This window comes from Dendrobates tinctorius, unplaced genomic scaffold, assembly GCF_039654945.1.
Source record: "Dendrobates tinctorius isolate UK_male_01 unplaced genomic scaffold, ASM3965494v1 ptg000455l, whole genome shotgun sequence".
Classification (NCBI taxonomy): domain Eukaryota; kingdom Metazoa; phylum Chordata; class Amphibia; order Anura; family Dendrobatidae; genus Dendrobates; species Dendrobates tinctorius.
This window is the reverse complement of record NW_027362117.1, coordinates 1545113-1555000: the sequence shown is the minus strand read 5'-3', so window position 1 is coordinate 1555000 and position 9888 is coordinate 1545113. Positions and strand designations below refer to the sequence as shown.

The 9888-nt window shown below is 53.8% G+C and overlaps 1 protein-coding gene across 1 annotated transcript in view; it reads left to right on the top strand.

The window, feature by feature from the left end:
* TWF2 (twinfilin actin binding protein 2) overlaps positions 1 to 8826 on the top strand; it is a 13967-nt gene extending 5141 nt beyond the window's left edge. The window contains exons 2-9 of the mRNA XM_073564490.1: positions 1910 to 1987; positions 3509 to 3687; positions 4205 to 4300; positions 4440 to 4544; positions 4615 to 4740; positions 5855 to 6005; positions 7146 to 7267; positions 7919 to 8826. Coding sequence (XP_073420591.1) covers positions 1910 to 1987; positions 3509 to 3687; positions 4205 to 4300; positions 4440 to 4544; positions 4615 to 4740; positions 5855 to 6005; positions 7146 to 7267; positions 7919 to 8086 — 1025 coding nt within the window. The 3' untranslated portion in view covers positions 8087 to 8826. The remainder of the gene's footprint in view (positions 1 to 1909; positions 1988 to 3508; positions 3688 to 4204; positions 4301 to 4439; positions 4545 to 4614; positions 4741 to 5854; positions 6006 to 7145; positions 7268 to 7918) is intronic.
* The last annotated feature ends 1062 nt before the right edge of the window (positions 8827 to 9888 follow it).

Here is a 9888-nt window from a genome sequence, read left to right as displayed (position 1 = left end):
GCACTCCACACACACGCATACGGGTCTGGAGGGCACAATGCACCCCACCACACACACACGGGTCAGGAGGGCCCACTGCACCCCCCCACACACACACACGGGTCAGGAGGACCCACTGCACCCCCCCACACACACGGGTCAGGAGGGCCCACTGCACCCCCCCCCCACACACACACACACACACACACACACACACACACACACACGGGTCAGGAGGGCCCACTGCACCCCACCCCACACACACACGGGTCAGGAGGGCCCACTGCACCCCACCCCACACACACACGGGTCAGGAGGGCCCACTGCACCCCACCCCACACACACACGGGTCAGGAGGGCCCACTGCACCCCACACACACGGGTCAGGAGGGCCCACTGCACCCCACACACACGGGTCAGGAGGGCCCACTGCACCCCACACACACGGGTCAGGAGGGCCCACTGCACCCCACACACACGGGTCAGGAGGGCCCACTGCACCCCACACACACACACGGGTCAGGAGGGCCCACTGCACCCCACACACACACACGGGTCAGGAGGGCCCACTGCACCCCACACACACACACGGGTCAGGAGGGCCCACTGCACCCCACACACACACACGGGTCAGGAGGGCCCACTACACCCCACACACACACACACGGGTCAGGAGGGCCCACTGCACCCCACACACACACACGGTCAGGAGGGCCCACTGCACCCCACACACACACACGGGTCAGGAGGGCCCACTGCACCCCACACACACACACGGTCAGGAGGGCCCACTGCACCCCACACACACACACGGTCAGGAGGGCCCACTGCACCCCACACACACACACGGGTCAGGAGGGCCCACTGCACCCCACACACACACACGGGTCAGGAGGGCCCACTGCACCCCACACACACACACGGGTCAGGAGGGCCCACTGCACCCCACACACACACACGGGTCAGGAGGGCCCACTGCACCCCACACACACACACGGGTCAGGAGGGCGCACTGCACTCCACACACACACGGGTCAGGAGGGCCCACTGCACCCCCCCACACGCACACACGGGTCAGGAGGGCCCACTGCACTCCATACACACACACGGGTTAGGAGGGCCCACTGCACCCCCCCACACACACACGGGTCAGGAGGGCGCACTGCACCCCACACACACGGGTCAGGAGGGCGCACTGCACCCCACACACACGGGTCAGGAGGGCGCACTGCACCCCACACACACGGGTCAGGAGGGCCCACTGCACCCCACACACACGGGTCAGGAGGGCCCACTGCACCCCACACACACGGGTCAGGAGGGCCCACTGCACCCCACACACACGGGTCAGGAGGGCCCACTGCACCCCACACACACGGGTCAGGAGGGCCCACTGCACCCCACACACACGGGTCAGGAGGGCCCTTTGTATGACAGTGACATCACTACTCCCCATTGTCACACAGTTATTACTGCCGTACAGTTACCTGGTGGTGGGTCAGACTCTCACATGTAGGTGGTGTTGTTGTCGGGGTCACCTTCAGCATTTGCTTATCCTGAGTTTCCCGGAGGCGCTGACTAAACCTCCCCCCCCCCCCCCCCCCCGGCAATCACAGAAGGTGCGAAAACTCCATCTGTAGAGCAGGACGTGGCACCAATGGGCATCACCCTCTGCCCCCGGTGACACCACAAAGACGTCTCTATGTATATTAGACCCCGTGTTTATCCCCCTGGTATTAAGCAGCCGGCCGCCCCCTCTAGTGCCCTCGGCTATATTTGGGAGGTGACGCAATCAGGGATCAGGTTCAGCTCATGTGCTGCTGTTGCCCATTTGTAGCTGATCCCAGATAGACGTCCCGCAGCCCTCTCCTCGCCCGCAGCCTTTGCCCACTTTCTCACTGACTCACCGGTATGTTCTTGGTTCTTGTAGCTACTCCGGAACTGAAGGATTTCTTTGCAAAAGCTCGAAATGGATCCATCCGGCTGATCAAAGTGGTCATCGAAGATGGTGAGTCCCTGGGGGGCCACAGGGAGGGTGGAGGCTTATAAGTCCTGATAGTCCCTGGGGTGTAAGTCACTGTACCCCAAAGTTTGTCACCCCGTTTTTCTCGACTCCCTTATTTGCCAATTATTTAAGGTGGGAAATTATCACTCCCATTCCTCCTTCTGGTAAGGTGGGCGACGGCCCCCCTGTGGGAGAGAGCCGGGGCGACGGCCCCCCTGTGGGAGAGAGCCGGGGCGACGGCCCCCCTGTGGGAGAGGGCCGGGGCGACGGCCCCCCTGTGGGAGAGGGCCGGGGCGACGGCCCCCCTGTGGGAGAGGGCCGGGGCGACGGCCCCCCTGTGGGAGAGGGCCGGGGCGACGGCCCCCCATGTGGGAGAGAGCCGGGGCGACGGCCCCCCATGTGGGAGAGAGCCGGGGCGACGGCCCCCCATGTGGGAGAGAGCCGGGGCGACGGCCCCCCATGTGGGAGAGAGCCGGGGCGACGGCCCCCTGCGGAAGTGTCAGGACTGGTCAACACCGGGCTTCTCCGGAGCGGACACCATATCTCGCAGGACTTCCTGACCTCCGGCCCTTTGGGCCTCACGCTTTGCTGACGCCTCCGGTAGGCGCTGAGGTTACCTCCCAATGGTGCAGCTGTAATCCATGCATGGAAAGTTCTCCCACGTTCTCTCATCTTCACCATTTTCATGTCTTGTGCTCGGTGTCAGTGAATATAAATGTCGGTTTTGCTTACATCTGTCCCAGCTGAGGGTTTGTTACAATTGCATCCTGGCTGCGCCTCCCCCTCCAGGTGAATGGCGAGATACAATGTATCAGAGCTGGTAATAAATTCTGACAAACATTGTAACAACGCCATATATGTGAGCAGGACCGGTGTGGACGACTCTCCCAACTCTGGGAGTAAGTGTTGCACTGAGTCACTGAAGCTGCAGAACTTTTTACGATACAGTGAAGACCTCTATGATTAAGAGACTAGACGCCGGCCCTTTAAGATGACGCATTAACCCCTGAATCCCCGTTTAGGCATAACGTACTAAGAGTGAAGATGTTGCTGGCTCCGTCTGCCGGTGCCCGGTGGCAGCAGAGGAGACCAATGAACCCTTGTCTTTCCTGTTTAACCCTTTGTCCTCCACGGCTGGTCACCTGAGAGTCGGAGCCTCGGAGATGTCATGGAAAGTGCGCGCCTGGCGGCGAGGAATGCTGCGCCCAGAATAGCTGCCAGATAAACACCTCGTGCCGGGAGACGCGGCCACCAGGGCTGGTTATAAGCCAGGCTCCCGCCGAGAGGATGGACATGTTGGGGGTCATCATGTGCTTGGGGGGCAGTGAGTGATTATTAAAGGGCCAGTGTCCAGTTTTAAAACTTCCTTTGCTTTGTTTCAATTTGCCATTTTTCTCCAGATTCTTGCTTGTTGTCAGTGAATAGATTCCTTGTTCCGGTCTAGAGGCTGAGCGCCGCTCCTGATCACGTAGCTGTATCTGGATGGTTTGTTACAATGTGTCGTTTTTTTCTTCCCTCCTGCAGAGCAGCTTGTTCTGGGGGCGCACAAGGAGCTGCGGAAGAGCTGGGACCACGACTACGACGCCCTCATCCTCCCGCTCCTGGACGACGGTCAGCCGTGCTACGTCCTGTACCGCCTGGACAGCCAGAACGCGCAGGGCTACGAGTGGCTCTTCCTGTCGTGGTCACCTGATCACTCGCCGGTAAGACACCTGGACACAGGTGAACGATGCTGCCGGCCATATGGGCATCCATGGAAAGGCATGGGCACCATGTACTTGTCACAGCTGAAGGTTCGTTACACTTGTAGACAATCCTCTGTGAGCTGACCCGCCTGATACATTATTACCTGCACTGATACATTGTAACAAACAGTCTGAACAGGATTGTATAGTCTTGACACATAGTAATAAGCAGGAGAGGTCAGGATTATGAAGAAGCTGGAGGACACAGCTGTGCTGGGAATGTGGCCGCGCATCAGCTTGTTACAATGTATCAGGGGAAGGTTCATTCACTGACAGCAGCAGAGATATGGTAGAAGTCTCCTGCTGTTCTAAAAGTTTCAGAGCTTTCCACCTCTGGGATGTGAACTTTGTGGTGGTGCGCTCCGCTTTGCGTCACATGGGGAATTCTGGGTAATGACCTGCCCGGCCGGCGTGTCGCGGTCCTCGCGGTCTGTGTCCTTCCGCTATAACAGGATCCTCTATCCTCCGCTGTCAGGTGCGGCTGAAGATGTTGTACGCGGCCACCAGGGCGACCGTGAAGAAAGAGTTCGGGGGCGGACACATAAAGGACGAGCTGTTCGGCACCATAAAGGTCAGACTATAAGGGGGAGGGCGGCACGGATCACACGATGCAGGACCAGTCTCACCGTCCGCCATTCTGGACTATTGGATGGTCGACTCTACACGAGGGGGGGGGGGACATATTCTCATGGTGTCATTATGTGTGGCAGGAAGACATCACGCTCAGCGGATACCAGAGACACGTGTCGTCCTGCGCTGCCCCCGCGCCGCTCACCGCCGCCGAGAGGGAACTACGGGAGATCAAGATCAACGAGGTGGGTGAGGACGTGACCGGGGGTCCCCGGACCACATCGCACTTCTACGATAACCTCTGTTCCTCTGCAGGTGAAGACTGAGATCAGCGTGGAGAGTAAGCAGCAGACGCTGCAGGGATTGTCCTTCCCTCTGAGGCCGGAGGCCGTGGAGGCCGTTCAGCTCCTGAAGCAGAGGAAGATCAACTACATCCAGCTGGTAGGGGGAGGACGCTCATCATGTCCTTAGGTCATCAGCATTGTACAGGACCGCGGACACCAGACCATGATTCTCTGCAGAACTACAACTCCCAGCATGCTCTGGCATCCTTTAACTTCCATGGTGTGCTAGGAGTTGTACTTGGACAGCAGGTGTAAGACCACTGGAGCAGCGCTACATAAAGGGGCGGTCCATGCAATTATATATAAGCCACTCTTTAGTGAGCAGAGCTGCAGTGTAAAGTAAGAGGAGGGTGCAGAGAGCAGCAGTCTGTGTCTGATGAGGCCGGTGCTTGATTTCCATTTACTACAGGTGCCGAGATGCAGATCTCTGCTAATGGAGCAGAGCTGCAGTGTAAAGCATGAATAAGCTAGAAAAGTCTGTTCATAAGTGCATCGTAACAGAGCAGAGCTGCACTGTCAAGTATGAGGGAGGAGAACAGAGCAGCAGTCTGTGTCTCTTCTCAGACAGGAGGTGGCTTTCAATCTAGTATAGACCCCAATAGATAAAGTATCTAGTCATAACTGTCTTCTAATGGAGCAAAGCTGCAGTGTAAAGCATCCAAATAAGGCGGCAATAGACATTACAGGGAACTTGGAGTCTGATCATTGGGTGAAGTAGGGTAAATCATGGATCAGACCCCAGTCACCAGTGCTACGCCGGAGGCTGTCTGGGCTGTTTCTTTAAGAGATAAATGTGACAACATCTCCTGTGACTAATCCGGGTGACGATGACTCACTGCCGCCAGTCAGACACGGGGTAGCGGGGATTGAGTTACGTGGATGCGGCAGCGATCACCCAGAGATCAGCAGCACAGGGAGCCAAAGGGAGAGAATCGGCTACAATGACCCCCCCTCACCGGAGAATGGGGTGAAGACCACCGCTCCGCATCCCCCCACCCTGGGCAATGCTTAGGATCTGACGACTATATATGGGAAGGAAAGTCCTAGAAATGGGGGGAGATTGACACGGGGCTGTAGTGGGGACAATCGTCGTCATGGAGATATCAGCTGCAACTTGTTACAATGTAGAAGCAGCAATGTAACAAATCAGAAAGTCTCAGAATGTGGAGAAATCCATCATGTGGCTTCACATGTGTTCTCTCATCTGTCAGAAACTAGATCAAGAAAAGGAGACAATCGATCTTGTCCATACGAAGCACACGGACATCCAGGAGCTGCCGGCGAGGATCCCCAAGGACACAGCGCGCTACCACCTCTTCCTGTACAAACACTCCCATGAGGGGGATTACCTGGAGTCTGTAGGTGAGTGATGGCTCCCCTTAGTGGTGGCTGCAGACAGGATCTTATCATGTATCTCTGTATACAGGGAACTCCCCCTAGTCGTGGCTGCAGACAGGATCTTATCATGTACCTCTGTATAGAGGGAGCTCCCTCTAGTGGTGGCTGCAGACAGAATCTTATCGTGTATCTCTATACAGGGAGCTCCCCCTAGTGGTGGTTGCAGACAGAATCTTATCGTGTATCTCTGTATACAGGGAGCTCCCCCTAGTGATGACTGCAGACAGGATCTTATCATGTTTCTCTGTATACAGGGAGCTCCCCCTAGTGGTGACTGCAAACAGGATCTTATCATGTATCTCTATACAGCGAGCTCCCCCTAGTGGTGACTGCAGACAGGATCTTATCATGTATCTCTGTATACAGGGAGCTCCCCCTAGTGGTGGCTGCAGACAGGATCTTATCATGTATCTCTGTATACAGGGAGCTTCCCCTAGTGGTGGCTGCAGACAGGATCTTATCATGTATCTCTGTATACAGGGAGCTCCCCCTACTGGTGGCTGCAGACAGAATCTTATTGTGTATCTCTGTATACAGGGAGCTCCCCCTAGTGGTGGATGCAGACAGAATCTTATCATGTATCTCTGTATACAGGGAGCTCCCCCTAGTGGTGGCTGCAGACAGGATCTTATGTATCTCTGTATACAGGGAGCACCCACTACTGGTGGCTGCAGACATAATCATTGTTTATCTCTCTATACAGGGAGCTCCCCCTAGTGGTGGTTGCAGACAGAATCTTATCATGTATCTGTATACAGGGAGCTCCCCCTAGTGGTGACTGCAGACAGGATCTTATCGTGTATTTCTGTATACAGGGATCTCCCCCTAGTGGTGACTGCAGACAGGATCTTATCATGTATCTCTGTATACAGGGAGCTCCCCCTAGTGGTGGCTGCAGACAGGATCTTATCATGTATCTCTGTATACAGGGAGCTCCCCCTAGTGGTGGCTGCAGACAGGATCTTATCATGTATCTCTGTATACAGGGAGCTCCCCCTAGTGGTGGCTACAGACAGAATATCATTATTTAACTGTTTCTGATTCTACAGAATTTTCCTTTTTATTTTCACACATCTTTTTATTATTTTCTCTTCTCTCTTCCAGTTTTTATTTACTCCATGCCGGGCTATAAGTGCAGTATAAAGGAGCGCATGTTGTACTCCAGCTGTAAGAACCGACTTCTGGAATCGGTGGAGCAGGATTTTCAGCTTGAAATTGCAAAAAAGGTAACTCCTCTTCTGCAGGTGTCACCATGTTGTGCACATTTTGGATACGGAACGTTTCTAGTGATACAAGGCTGGTGACGACTGCTCTGGATCTATTATTGCAGCTGTATTTGGTGTCACCCAACTTTCCTGGGAACAGACATCCACTAATTTTTGATTTACAAGTTTCCTTTTCCTTCATAGAGGGACATTCCCTATAAAGGAGGCCTCCAGGTTACTGTAAATAAAGCTGCATTATATGAGCTGTATTTCAGTTTCTACTGGTTTTATGATCGGATATCTGCTTGAGGTCAATGAAAGGAAACCTTGTGTTCGTCCAGAGGCTGATAAGTCAACACAGCTCCTTTTATCTCACAGCTGAGGGTTTGTTACACTTGTGTCCAGTCTGGACAATCCCCTGTGAGCTGATGAGCCTGATACATTGTATCCATGTTAAGCTCACAGATGATTGTACAGACTGGTTACAATTGTAGCAAACCCTCAGCTGTGAGACTTATTAGGCCAGGAAGCTGTTTTAGTCTCTGAATGTGGCACAGCAAGCAGAGATCTTGAGAACGGTGAGAATTGGAGAAGCTTGCGGCACTTTTCACCTCCTATAGTCGCTGCCTGCGTCATGGCGCACTGTTCTCACTTCCATCTGTTGTTCTCCAGATTGAAATAGAGGATGGTGCGGAGCTGACCCCCGAGTTTCTCTACGACGAGGTGCACCCCAAGCAGCACGCCTTCAAACAAGCTTTTGCCAAACCCAAAGGACCTGCCGGGAAACGAGGACAGAAGCGGCTGATTAAGGGGCCCGGCGAGAACGGCGAGGACAGTTAGAGCCTGACTCGCTGCCTAGTCCGGCCTGAGAGAAGAGCGCCAAGACCGGGCCCGTAGGATGTGCGGAGACCTCGCCCTACGTTTTGCTTTCCCTGCCCAGGATGGTGTGGATCCGGCACGGGGGTCTCGGCAATCTCTGCTGCGTCTCTGGTCATCGTGGCTTCCTACACGGAAACGTTCCTCTTTTTGCTTTTGTCTGTGCCTGAATGATGTTGGAATTGCTGAAGATCTTCCCTCGCGCATTTTTATGCCCTCTGTCCTGTTGGCTCAGGGGTCGTGATAAGTCACGTGACTCACCGCCGCCGTCTCCGTTATTGTTCTCTGGATACACTGGGGCGGCAGGAGAAGTGGCGCCATCCTTGATTTTACGTTCTTATTTGCCGGTGTCATTATTTGTTTACTTTTGGATTTGGGTGACGTCCAGCGTCGCATCCTGTCAGATCAGATCGAAACGATCGCTGCGGGGGAGGGGCCGGCCGCATGTTGCATTTAGGAATTGCGGGCTCTTCCCAAGGAAAAAAAGTATAAATGTGGCTCCGATGAGGTCACAAGAGACGCATGAGCTAAAGTGCCAGATCGTTCAGCGCTGCCGATGTCATCCCGAGTCGTTACGCTTTGTTTTCTTCTCTTGGGGGTGGTTTACATTCCAGAAATTAGAGCCGACCGTACAAGTCAGACAGATTCACTCTTAGCTCTGTATTTTCTATAGAAAAACAAATAAAAAGTACCTTGTTTTTTAATCCGCTGCTGACTTGTCGATGTCTGGTGGGCGATTACTTGTTACATGACATTCAGCATCAGCCTCAGAAAAGCAAGAAAAGTCAAGAAGTGGAAATCAGATCAAATGGCAGGAAAATAAACGGAGGGCGTCAAATGCATTATTGCATACAGACTAAGCCAATGTTCTGTTATTGGCTTCACTGCCTGCAGTCACCACTAGGGGGAGCTCCCTGTATACAGAGATACATAAGATCCTGTCTGCAGCCACCACTAGGGGGAGCACCCTTTATACAGAGATACATAAGATCCTGTCTGCAGTCACCACTAGGGGGAGCACCCTGTATACAGAGATACATGATAAGCTACTGTCTGCAGCCACCACTAGGGGGAGCTTCCTGTATACAGAGATACATGATAAGATCATGTCTGCAATCACCACTAGGGGGAGCTCCCTGTATACAGAGATATATAAGATCCTGACTGCAGCCATCACTAGGGAGAGCTCCCTGTATACAGAGTTACATGATGAGATCCTGTCTTCAGTCACCACTAGGGGGAGCTCCCTGTATACAGAGATGACACAGTAGAAAGCTATGGTGTGAAATTGTCCCTCTCCTGCACATTCGCCTGTGGCCTTGACCATGCTCATCCCAGAGTTCTACTAGTAAAGTTTGTGTCTCGGTGCTGGTAGAGAGCAGACACATGCACTAGTTCCTGCCATGACTTTCCGTCCTCATAGCATTCATCTGCTGTACGGTCACCAGGGTCATGGTATAGTTATATACGGGGCTTATTCTCTGCTGGTATACATTTGTGCCGTGTGTATATTTCTCCAGTATATTTTGGGCAGGATACATTTCTGTCTCCTTCTGTTCTAGTCTATATACTGTAGTTGTGTTTCTTTTTCTGTGCAGTATATATTTGCGGTATATTCATTGCTGGTATATACTGTATATTTATGATGACAGTGTAGTATGTCTGTAATGTGTGGTATCATCATTGCTCCATGGAGTGTGAATCTGAGAAGAGTGAGGGCGCCATGCGGCTCAGGGATCCTCGGCGGCAGAGACTTTGCTCCTCTC